Source organism: Diceros bicornis, chromosome 19 (genome assembly GCF_020826845.1).
Source record: "Diceros bicornis minor isolate mBicDic1 chromosome 19, mDicBic1.mat.cur, whole genome shotgun sequence".
NCBI classification, from domain to species: Eukaryota; Metazoa; Chordata; class Mammalia; order Perissodactyla; family Rhinocerotidae; genus Diceros; species Diceros bicornis.
Genome location: NC_080758.1, coordinates 47,729,490 through 47,742,090, shown reverse-complemented (window position 1 = coordinate 47,742,090; position 12,601 = coordinate 47,729,490). Strand labels below are relative to the sequence as shown.

General features: G+C 43.9%; 1 protein-coding gene across 1 annotated transcript in view; it reads right to left on the bottom strand.

Annotated features, from left to right (window-relative positions):
• Positions 1–2,967: 2,967 nt before the first annotated feature.
• Positions 2,968–12,601, bottom strand: part of KIZ (kizuna centrosomal protein) — a 130,899-nt gene continuing 121,265 nt past the window's right edge. Inside the window, exons 13-14 of the mRNA XM_058563332.1 lie at positions 5,088–5,131; positions 2,968–3,144 (exon numbers count right to left, since the gene is read on the bottom strand). Of these exons, the coding sequence (XP_058419315.1) occupies positions 3,041–3,144; positions 5,088–5,131 (148 nt within the window). The 3' untranslated portion in view covers positions 2,968–3,040. The remainder of the gene's footprint in view (positions 3,145–5,087; positions 5,132–12,601) is intronic.

The following is a 12,601-nucleotide window of genomic DNA, read 5'->3' as shown; positions in this document are numbered from 1 at the left end:
ATGAAAGTAAGGGTTTCCCTGAGTTCTAGTAGCCATTCTAGCAAATTACCAAACCCAAGAAGAGGCTGTGGGAACCCTGATTTGTAGCCAAGTCAGACAGAAGCTGTGGGAACCTGGGGACCTACTATCTGCACTTGGTGTCTGAAGTGGGGGTCAGTCTTGTGGGACTGAGCCCTTAACCTGTGGGGACTGTGCTAACTTCAGTTAGCGTCCGAGTTGAATTGAATTGCAAGACACTTGGTTGGTGTCAGAGAATTGATTGATGTGGGAAAACCCCCACACATCTGGTGTCAAAAGTGTGTGAGTGTGGTAGTAGTGTGAGAGCAAAGGAAAACACAGGAGTGTTTTTCCCATACAACCAGTTTATTAACTGACCCTGTGATACTGCTTTCACCTGGGAAACAAGACAAGCAATGGGCCCAGTGCATGACCTCCCCAAGAGCTTAACCCCCTGGAGACCCCAAAGTAGATTAGAGAGTTGTTTGGTGAGCATAACAGAGCAGAGCCTCCACCTCCATCCACTAAGTCATGCCGCCAACACTTGTACTATTATTTCTTTGTATATTTTTTAAAGTCAATTCTCTTCTTTTCCCTAAAATGTATGTAAAAGGGAAATCTTTTATCTCTTCTACATATTTTAAACCAGGGTCACTTGTAATAAATAGAAAGTAACTGAAAAGAAAAATAAAGTTATTAAATTTTAGCTGGAAGATTTTGCCTACTAAAGGTGTTGGGCCCCAGGCCCACTCTACCATGATTCAAAAGTAAGATACGTGTTAGCAAAGTGTTCAAGACCAGCGCCAAACTTAGGCTGTCTTCTGGACTCTCATGAGTACACACGACATATAAAAGGTGTTCAGATGCAGGACTCTGTATATTCCATCAGCATCCCTAACCAATATCTAGTTAGTGTCCTGGCTGAAGAGCCTGTTTTGTTTTCTTAGTGGGTATAAATCTTTTAAACCTGGTAAGATTTAGAATTAAAATTAAAAATGTTGAAGAGAATAAAAAAAAGGTTTATATGCATAGAAAAAGTTTGGAAGGCTATCACACAAATGTCAATGTTTATTTCTGGATTTTTGTGTGTGGAATAATTTTAGACTTACAGAAAAGTTGCAGAAATTATAGAGTCATTGTATATCTTTCACTCAGTCTGTTTCCCCTAATGTGACGTTCCTCTAATCTTACATTGCCGTGTACATTTGTCAAAAGTAAGAAACCAACACTGACATGTTACTATCAACTAAATTCCAGACTATTTGGATTTCACCAGATTTTCCATTAATGTCCTTTTTTTGTTAAAGGATCCAACCAAGGATCCCATATTTCATTTAGTTGTCACGTCTCCTTTGTCTCGTTTGGTCTTGGACAGTTTCTGTCTTTCCCTGATTTTCACAACCTTGACAGTTTTGAGGAGTATGGGCCACGTGTTTTGTCGAATGTCCCTCAGTTTGAGTCTGTCTGATGTTTTTTTTCATGATCAGACTGTGGTTCTGAGTCTTTGGAAACACCACCACGAGAAGTGCCCTTCTCATCACAGCATGTTGGGGGTTCCTGACATTCACATGACTTATCACTGGTGATATTAACCTTGACCACATGGTTAGGGTGGTGTCAGCCAGGTTTCTCCACTGTAATGTTGCCATTTGTCCCTTTCTATACTCTATTCTGTGGACGTGAGTCACTAAGTCCAGCCCACACTAAAGGGCACAGGGAGGGAAGAATTAAGCTCAGCTTCCTGGGTCAGAGGGTTGGAGGAAACTTAGCTCATCTGATATTTTCCAGATAAGAGATATATAAACATGCAGAGAAATGCTGCTGATACTGTGTCAGCTGTCCTGAGACCCCACTGGGCTTCACAATGGGGTGGGGTGACTGGGGGATTTCCCAGCTAACTGGCTCCCATCGATTGGTCACCTTTTGAAGAATCGCCAGACTGTTTTCCAAAGTTGCTGTACCACTTTACATCCCCACCAGCAGTGTATGAGGGAATTTCTCCACATTCTTACCAACACTTGTATTACCTGTCTTTTTGATTCTAGCCATCCCAGTGGATACGAAGATACCTAGTGGTATCTCACTGTGGTTTTGATTTGCATTTCCCCATAACTAATGATGTCAAGCATCTTTTCATTGGCCATTTGTATATCTTCTTTGGAGCAATTTTGATTTACATCAAAAATATGACTTACAAATATTTTCTCTCATTCTTTTCACTTTCTTGATGATGTCCTTTGCAGCAAAAAAGTTTTAATTTTGGTAAAGCCCCATTTATCTACTTTTCTCTGTTGTTAGTGCTTTTGGTGTCATATCTAAGAAACCACTGCCTAATGCAAGGTCACAAAGATTTACGCCTATGTTTTCTTCTAAGAGTTTTATAGTTTAGCTCTTACATTTAGGTCCTTGATCCATTTTGAGTTAATTTTTGTAGACAGAGTGAGGTAGGGATCCAGCTTCCTTCTTTTGCATGAGGCTACCCAGTTGTCCCAGCATCATTTGTTGAAAAGACCATTCTTCCCCACCGAGTGGTCTTGGCACCCTTGTCAAAAATTAATTGACCATAAATGTGAGGTTTTATTTCTGGATTATCAATTCTAGATTATATATAAATGAACATTTCATTGATCTATATGTCTATGCCAGTACTGCACTGTCTTAATTACTGCAGTTTTTTAGCAAGTTTCAAAATTGGGAAGTTTGAGTACTCCAACTTTGTCTCTCTTTTTCAAGATTGGTTGGCTATTCTGGGTCCCTTGAATTTCCATATGAATTTTAGGATCAACTTGTAATTTCTACAAAGAAACCAACTTTGAATTTTGATGGGCACTGCATTAATCACCTTGCATTTCGATAACATTTTAAAATGAATATGCTAGTTCATATTTAAGTCATGAAATGTCACTGGAATAGTAATATGGTCCCAAGTTTTCACGTTAAACAATTAGAAAACTTAAAAGAACATGTTTATTTTGGACATCACATATGAACACAGGATTTCAGTTTGTTTAAAGACTTTATTTCCAACAGATGGTACAGCTTATTAGTCATAAAAATCATCAAAATCATCGGTGGATGTGTTATGGTTTCTAGGACGTAGAGCAGCTTCAATTTCCGAGTTAGTGTCATCAGACTCACCCCAGAAGGCTGGAAGAGAAAACCAGACAGCTATTTAACATCTCTGCACTCTGATTAGCTCCACTTAATCAGCCCATGGTTAACTGGAGCACCGGCCTGCAAAAGGCCTACTAGGGACAGACACCCTGTGAGGTACCTGACCAGATATACCCAGAATGCATGTCAAATTTATACATACAAATTTATATTTCACAGTGTGTTCTATGCATCGTAATGGAAAACACTTTGCAGAATACTTTCTTTTCCCTTTTCTCGTGCCCAACTCTTTAGGATGGGTGTTTAAAATCAGTATTAACGTGGAAGCAGGGTTACCTGGGGTGTTTTATTAGGCTTGATACCACCTCACCTCAGCTGCTCCCCCACCTTGATCTCCCTCTGTTCTTCACAAGAGCAGAGAGAAGAAGGGAAGACATGGTGGAGGAAGTAGTGAGGTTTATGCCAAGACAAGGGCCTGGGTACACATGGTTTATTTGGAGGTGATCCTGGGAACAATGAGGGGGGGCCGCTGGGAGAGTGACACAGGGAAGAGAGGAAGCCAAGGAGGGTGTTAACGAGCAGGGGCTGGTGGGTGCTCAGTCCTGCAGGGGGCCCTCTGAAAGACTGCAGAACTCTCCTCAAATTGTCCCAAAGAAGAGTAAGGAAGTGGGGTTGTTTATCCAGCAACTCCCCTCTCTCACTGGTTGAGGGTTGTTCTCAACCAGAGCATCAACTCCCTGGTACTCTGGGCAGCCCCACGGGGGCTGAGCACGCTCTTGTGGCCAGAGAAAGCCTGCAGGTGCAGGTACGCAGCTGCCTGATGAAGAAGGCCAAGGGCATGTCAGTGAACTGGGCTGAGGTGTCCCCCAAGGTGGTCAGACAGGACGTGGTGGGGCACCTCGTCTGCTACACTGACAACCTCCATGACCACCGATGTCTACACAGCATGACCTGTTGGCTCTGTGATGACTTCTTATATATGACCCCATTTAATCCTCCCATCAGCCTGCCAAGATAAGTATTAACGTCTGTTTTACTGAGCAGACTGAGGCCTGGTGAGGTGGAGTAATGGCCACAGTCAGTGTCAAGCGAGGAGTCCCACCCAGGTCGTCTGACTCAGACCCCTGCTCTCAATCGCAACCCACTAGGAATGGGGTTAAGGAGACAGGAGCAGAGAGAGCCCAAGCTCAGCAGGGCATATGCCATAGTGTTAGTGTGGAAGGAGGGCTAGATTACCCCTGTGAGCTGGATGTTGAAGGACGTATAGGAGCTCACTGGGCTGAGCAAAAGGGAAAAGAATATCACAGAGAAGGAACAGCATGAGCAAAGGCACAGAGGTACAGTGTGGTATATCTGGAAAAAGCTGGCTGTGACTAGACCCAAAGAGGACAAGACCATGGGAGGAACTGGGCTGGAAAGTAGGGTGGGGCCAGACCACAAAGGGAGAAAGGGGTAGACTCTATCCTGCAGGTAGTCGAGAGGCACTGGCAGTTCTTCACCAGGAAGGTAAGAAGGTTCCTGAGGTTTTAGATGCCGGTGGCCAGTGGAGGGCAGTCAGGAGCTGGGGAGGGGCTGGATGTGAGGAAACCAGTTAGAGTCTACCTAAGAGCCCTGTCATGTCATGAGCAGTGGGGTATGTGTGGGGCATTTGCAGTGAGGGTGGAGACAGAGACAAGAAACATGTCACAGGTAGATATACTGCTGTTGGTAATCTATCAGATGTGGAGGTCCGCATCCCCCGCAGACTCACTCGCAAACTAAAGTGCTATGCCACCGCAGGCTGTGGCACCCGTGTGTCCTCCAGCAGCTCTGTCACAGCCTCAGAGACGACCTCACCCTGGGCGAGCTGCAGGGGCTGCCTGGTGACCACAGGCCGGCTTCCCAGGCCTTCCACGAGGGGCAGAAAACAAATCCATATCACCACTCTTTTGACTAAAACACACAATGAGAATTTAATCTTCAGTTATTTCTCTTACCTTTAGACTTTACGTTGGTGGTTAGTTTCTCTTTGTTCTCATGCCTGTAAAATAAAGCAATAATCTAAGTCCTGAATCCCAGTGTGCCTTTTCAGGAGCTTTTGCCATTGTAATGAATTTAAATGTCCCCTCTAGGAGCAGCAGCCAAGATTTTTATTATACTTAAATTCTTCAAGGTTCATACTGAATAGTCAAAGGAGATATTAAAAAAGAAATTGTGACTTGTGTATGGCTTGAAATTTTGATTTATTTTCTCTTGTTTTTGTGAAAGTATTCGCTTGCATTTGCATGTACAGATTCTTTCATTAAAACAGACTCCAGCCTTTTAGATGGGAAGAATGCAGAGAAAAGACCCAGATCCCAACGTGACCATCACTGCTCCTCCCACGGCCGGGACCCTGGTCCTCTTGACGCAGGAAACCCTGTGAACTCATCTGCTCCTTCCCTTTGCGTGAAGTCTGGTTAAATCAGGGCTTAAACATCTGCCTTTTGCCATAGTTGCCATAATTCACTTTTTTTCCCCAGTAAAACAGGCTGCACTAAGGTTTCATTTTCTAGGCTCAATATCTGTCACTGCTCCTTTAATGCCTCGATCTCCTCAGTAAAACAGATGTTAATACTTATCTTGGCAGGCTGATGGGAGGATTAAATTAAACTTGGTGCCTTTAGTTGACATGACCAATGAGTGGCCTGTGGCCATGTCTCCCTGAAGAGTGGACGGCCCATGACCACCTGAAAGGGCCCAGCGCTAACGGACAGTCACGGAGGCTGCCAGGAAGGTGGGCACCGATGATGTGAGCCTGAAAGACTCCCTCTTACACAAAGTGCACACACACGTGACAGCGAGCCTGCACACCACACTAAATGCAACTGTGGGTGTGTCTCCGCTTTGATGAGAACATTGGGCTAGATGCTAGGAGGAGAGGCAGAATATAACTATGCTAGTGCAGTGTAAAGAGAGGCTAACTTGCCAGCTATGGTAGAGCCACGGGGGGAGAGGGCAAGAGCACCACTAACAGGGAGAGCTGATCGCACAGGGTGGGTGATGGGGTGGGTGATGGGGTAGATGATGGGGTGGCTGCAGGATCCCTGAGGAAGCAAGGTGCCTCCTGGACTCTGCTTTGGAAGCCAGAAAGGATTTCACAGGGACCGAGGGGCAGGATGCAGTGGGATGTGGCAGTGAGGAGCCTTTGACACAAGCAAAGGTACAGAGGCAGGCGAGCACAGGCCAGGTCCCCATGGCCCGGGCCACTTCTCTGAGCTCCAGAAACCTATGCAGGCCCACTTGCTAACTCTACTTGGCTGCCTCCAGAGTGCCTCGTGGTCAACACGTCCATCCATGACCAAATTCACAATCCTCCCAGCATGGTCCTCTCCCCTACCAAACCATGCCCCTCCTCCTGTCTCAGCCAATGGCACCTCGACCCTCTAGGCCCTGTCAAGCCCCTCTCCACTCCTCTGTCCTCCTGCACCCAATCAGCTCCTAGGTCCTGCCAAGTTTACCTCCCAGTACTTCCCAAAGCCTTCACTCTTTCCCTACGCGCTGCCACCACCGGGTCAACAAACCAGCATATCCTGCCTGGACCTTTGTACAGCCGTCTAACTGGTGGCTGGAGTGAGCTTTTTGAAACACAAATCCGATCACTCTACTGCCTCACTTAAAACTCTTCAATGCCTTCCCATTGTTTTCGGCAAAAGACCTAAATCCTGAACAGGGCCTTCAAGGTTGATTCCCCAACTTTGTCGGGCCTTCCCGCTGTAGCCTTCCCACCCTCTATCCCCACCCCCCACCACTGAGTCCTCATCAAAGTCACTGTTTCACACCATTTGTGTGACTGGTACATGACCTCTCCCCTCTGGACTGTGCGCCCTGTGAGGGCAGCGACCATTCCTGTTTTGCTCCCCTGGGTAACCCGCTGCTCTGCACTTGGTGGGTGCTCAGTGAACATGTGAGGATGAACTGATGAACCTCACAAAGCACAGGGTCCTGCTTAAAGACACTTGATCAATATTCGATGACACATTATTTGATTTGCATATTTCTACTTATTGTGTGACTTCAGAATTAGGTTGTTCAAGTTTCTTACCAGAAACATGTTTTCTTACAAGAAACATGTTTCAGAACCAAATGCATGTAGTTCACCACTGAGAAAGGTGGACGATGCTTTCAGATGTTTCCTACTCCATCCTCACATCTTAGCGGCAATTATTTTTCTCTTTGGGGAACCATCCCTGAAGTCCATGTGATTACTGCAATTCAAGGTTGATTTAATCACGCATAATTCTGAGGGTCAACATTTCTTTCTTCAGGTCACACCTAATGTGTAAAGCTAACACAAAGCCAACAGGGACGGTGTGAGAACTTTCCTTGGAGCGCTGGACAGAGCCAACTTGTTTAGCTACTATCATAAATGAGAGAAAAACAAAAGCAAATTCACTTCTGACAACATATGAAATGCAAGAGTTAAAGTCACAGGCCATGGGATATGGTCACCACACTCCATCAAATGTGCTTGGAATCCGACTGCCTAATCCTCCCTGAGGGCATGAAAGTAACATTTCTATCTTGTAAAGCAGAGGTTGGCAAAGCTTTGCTGTAAAGAGCGAGAGAACAAATTGTTCATGTATTGTGGGCCATGTGGTCTCTGTCACAACTCTCAACTCTGTGGTTGTAGCATGAAAACAGCCATGGACAAAATGTAAACTAAGGGACGTGGCTGTATTACAATTAAACTTTGCCTACAGACACCGACATTTGAATTTCCATAACTTTCGGGTGTCATGCAACATTATTCTTCTTTGGATTTTTCCCCCAACCATTTAAAAATGTAAAAACTGCTCTTAGCCTGCGGGCTGCAGGGGACCAGGCAGTGGCCTGCACTTGGCCCCAGGGCCGCAGTTTGCCGAGCCTGTTTCTCAAGCACAGCCCACATGTGCTGCAGCTGCAGCAAACCAAAGAGCCTGCCTTCCTCCACGTGGTCTTTCATGGCTAACTCTTGGAACCCAAGATAGCAGACTTGATAGTTTTTCCCTAGAAGTTTATAATTAGACTACTTCAAAATAAACCATTTTCAGGTGAGAGAGACACCACAGACAACTGATTAAATTAAAATGTAACTATATTCTGCTGGTTTCATTATAATGGGACAATGATCTCTGTAGAATTTTCTAGTAGGTTTGGTAATTTTTCCCCATAGCTGTACAGTGAACACCACGAACCAGGGAGATGCTCAATTGTTAACATTTTGCCATCTTGGCTTATCTTCCCTCTGTCTATCCATCAAGCCATCTTATTTTTTGATGCATTTTAGTAATTGTTTATAAACTCCCCTGCTTTGGTAAACTAGATTAGGACAACTCTAATCAAAGTCACGTTTGTTCTCATCTTTGTTGAACTTAAGTCAAGGTCAGCCAGAATCTTCACAAAACAGGTTTTACTCTAAGAGCAGCACCCGGCGCAGAGTGAACACCCGGTGTATGTAATCATGATGACACAGGGTACTAGCGAAAACAGTAGAAATTACCTGTGTCAATTGTTTATTTTCTATGAGCAAAAGGCTAATGTAGCTAGAAATAGTCTACAAAGTCTACCTAAATACAAAATTAGATAGCAAGTGCTTCTGTAAGTATTAAGTTTTGCTTTGTGGAGTCAGTAAGAAGAGACAAAAATGAGACATGGAAAACCTACGGGTTTCTAAGAAACCCATTATTAAACTATAGCAGAGCATTTATGGAGTATTAATTCAGCGCCTTCACTGTACAGGTGGTGGAGCCCAGAGAGGTTGAGGGGTGTGTCCCAAGACACACAGAACCAGTTGGTGATGAGGCGGAAGCAGAACAAAACGCTCGTCCCAGCCCACTGACGCTTACAAAATGCACACGTTGCAAACACCTGTCTCCACAAGGCTGTGTGAGAAGTGGTAAAACAGCAGGGTGGGGAGAACCTGGTCAGAACAACTAATCCCTGTTCCAGGGTCTAGCACTGTGCTTGAGAAAAGCTCTCTAATCCCAACGAGGAGCTCACGGTGGGGGGAGGGTACCTGTAAATGGCTTCTATCCCTGCGCTACGATAGACGATAGCGACGATAGACGACGATAGAAATAGCCACAGGGCCACAGGAGTGGCATCTTGTATGGCCAGATCTTCTGCTTAGGGAACTTTTAGAAGGTTAAGAGTTAAGCCTTGAAAATCCAGTAGGCATCAGCCAGATGAAAGAGTGGGGCAGAAGCATTCCAGCAAAAGAGCAGAAATAAAAGCCAGGGCCCATGACGCGGCATGCGGGATGAGGACATGACACGTGGCTGTCCAGTGGGCCCAGTGATGTGAGGGAGCAGGCTGGGAGGGCGCTGCAGTGTAGGCCATGCAGAGCTGGAGGGGGATGTCAGCAACAGGAACTCCTGAGAGACTTGGAGCAGTGAGTCTGGAACGACTGAGCTGGGGTGTCAGACATTCATTTTTGGCCTTGTGGGGAGAGGGAATTTCGAGAACAGCAGATCTGTGGGATCTCCTAACGTTAGTAACACATTGACTTTCCACCTCAAGGTCAATATCTTTCTTTTTTAAAGAAAAAAAAAATTCACAGCCCATATACAAACTACTCAAGTTACTGTGACTCTGAGGCCATGTCAGTCGAATTTGACAATGAGATTTCCAGCGTCCTGCCAAGTGCAGTCTATGGTGTTGGGGACAACGAGGAACGGCTCCCAGTGGGAAGTGTCCTTCTAGTTCTAGGGTCTTAATATAAGCTTGAAAATAACTTTTGAGAAGATGTGGTCTCTAGACTTTGAATTCCATAATTTTTAATGATTTGACTGCTAGCTAAAATCACTATTAAAATGTCTCAGACAACATCTTTGGCTAGAATTTTCCTCAAAACAGACACATATTTCTGAAAAATAGAAGGCAAAAAATAATTCAGAAAGAAACAAACCCCCAGAGATGCCAACAAATCTCTGTAAATACTAATTTCAAGTTTTAGAGGCAGACCAAAGTCTGAGATGCTTCTAATCTGACAAAGTCTGAGCGCCCCCTGATGGTTAACCAGGGGCCCTGCAGCAGATGCCTTTTTTTTTTAGCTGCTTGGTGTCAACTTTTTAACTCCTTCCTTTCAGCTAATCAAGCAAGCAATTGTTCTTTCATGTTCTGTAGAAAAAATAAAGTATGCAGGCTTATGATGAGAAACGTGTGGAATATTTAGGAAGCTGCTAATTCAGTAGAATTTAAGGAGAATGCAGATTTGCTAAGCCAGAGACGGAGATGGGTGCTTTTACATGAGAACCTAAAGGACTTCCAGGAAAACCTCATTTTTATTTCACGAGACTATTGGTTCCTTATGATCTTCTTCTTATCCCAGGGGAAAATGGCACGGTGACCAGGCAAGACGAGTGATACCACGGCCCCACAGAAGCATCAGCTGAAGCCTGGCGCCCTCCGCTGGCTGCTCCCGCGGCTGCAAAGGCTGGCACAGAATGCCACCCACGGCGGCCCCGTCAGGATGCGGTGACTGGGTGACTTCTGCTACGTGTCCCCCAGGCAATTATATTGCAAGTACACATCCTTTTCTTTTGGTAAAACGTTATCTCGAGCCAACCAGTAAACTGAAGTTACACGGCAGGCTGTTAAAATATACTCTCCAGTGAATAAATGGATCCGGGAGAGTGAAAACCGCTTCCTGGGGAAGGCAAAGCGAGACAATGTTTGCAGAGGAGAGGAAGCTCTGGCATGCACCCCTGAACAAAAGGGAACAAGTGGTCTTTACTCAGAGAACAGCTTCCTATTAGGATTCACTCCTTCGTACATTATGCCTTTCATCCCCACTCAACCACAAAATGATTTTGCTGAAGCAAATACAATGGTAGAAAAAGATTTACACTGAAAGAATCTTTAATAATAAACTGTTGCCGATCTGCCTACTTGCCCGTGATTTATAATACAATAAACATCGGATTCTATTACGGCTCATGCACTGAAGCCGCTGCTCTGAAAAACGGAATATGAAAGCACCCAGACCCCACCACCATCACAATGAAGTGAGCATGTATAAATGTGCTAAGAGTATCTCTTTGCATCTTTTATAGCTTGTGTGTATTAATCTGTAACGCTTATTAAGAAAGTCATTGCTATGCAAAGCAGCACCCAATCTCTTTCTCTGGCTTTTCAACAGAGTGCACTGTTTAGCCAATAGGACGGACCCTCTGGCCCTCATTCTGCATTCATCACAGGCAACATTTGCACAATGTATCTCTCAAAGGCGGCTGAAAAGAAGGCCTTAATACTCATGTAAACAACTGCAAACCAATTACTTAATGAATCAGGCCCACACATAATGAGGTGCAGACAAAGAGCTATAAATGCATTTTTGCGCCGAAGCCGCTGCTTTAAAGTAAAATCCCTCAGCTGTAGTTTGGGCTTAACTAGCACATCATAATTATTGTTTCTAGGACATCAGAGGGAGCCATTTTTTTTTTTTAGGTCCAACAGGGTCTTTTTTTTTTATTTTGAGGTTGCTCATCAGCTCACTGACAAAATAGAGCAAGGAAGAATTTTTAAAAGTGCTACAGCAGCACTGCACTGTTATGTTTATTCTCAAGTACTGGGTTTCGAGACCACTTGTAAAAGCAATAAAGCACAAGGAGTGACTGCAGTAAGTGGGATCCTTAAATGTAAGCCTCTAAGAAATTTCAGTGAATCCAGGCATAAACAGCAAAACCGGCGCTCTCCAAAGCCCAGGGTGGCACGTTAACAACACCAAACTTAGAACAAGACCCAAACCGTGACAAACAGTGCGCCAAGCCCTCGCACTTGATGCCCAGGCCTCTTCATCACCGAATTATTACCAAGTGTCTAGAACCAAGGGTTCCTTAAAGACCTGTTGTTTCTTTCCTTAAAGGGGGTGGTGAGATTACTTGTAATTTATTTAGGAAATTAATTTCATGCAGAAACAGTAATAACAAAGGGCCTCTGCCTCAAATCAAAAGAGCAAAAAGTTCGATTTTATAATGAAATGTAGATGCAAGGCGTGAAATGATCAGGCTGAGAAAATGTTCTACAGAATCTAACTGATCTCTGAATGTATTTACAAATTGCCCCAAGAACATATATTAAGAAAAGTTTAAGAATTGGGTTTTTTAATGCCTCTAAAATATAATGGAAACAAACACTTCTAACAATCTTTAAAAACTAAAGGGATATATTCTTAAGCCAAATGGTAACATTAAGCCCTGAAAACTACCTATAGAATTTATTGTCTTTTAAAATTTCTTTTAAAAGACCTAGAACTTGAATTTACAGTGTAACCATAAAAATATAATTCTGTAACAATTTTCCTGTCATAATTCATTATTTCTCACTTCCTTCAAAAACATAAAAATTCAGATATTAAAATAATAATTGCTGATAATTAAATGCCCCTAAAATTGAACTTATCAGGTTTCTAAAAGCAAGAATTTAATTTCAGAAAATCAATCTTATTTTAATATATTCCAGGTCCTAAAAATATTGTAATGTTTTTCAA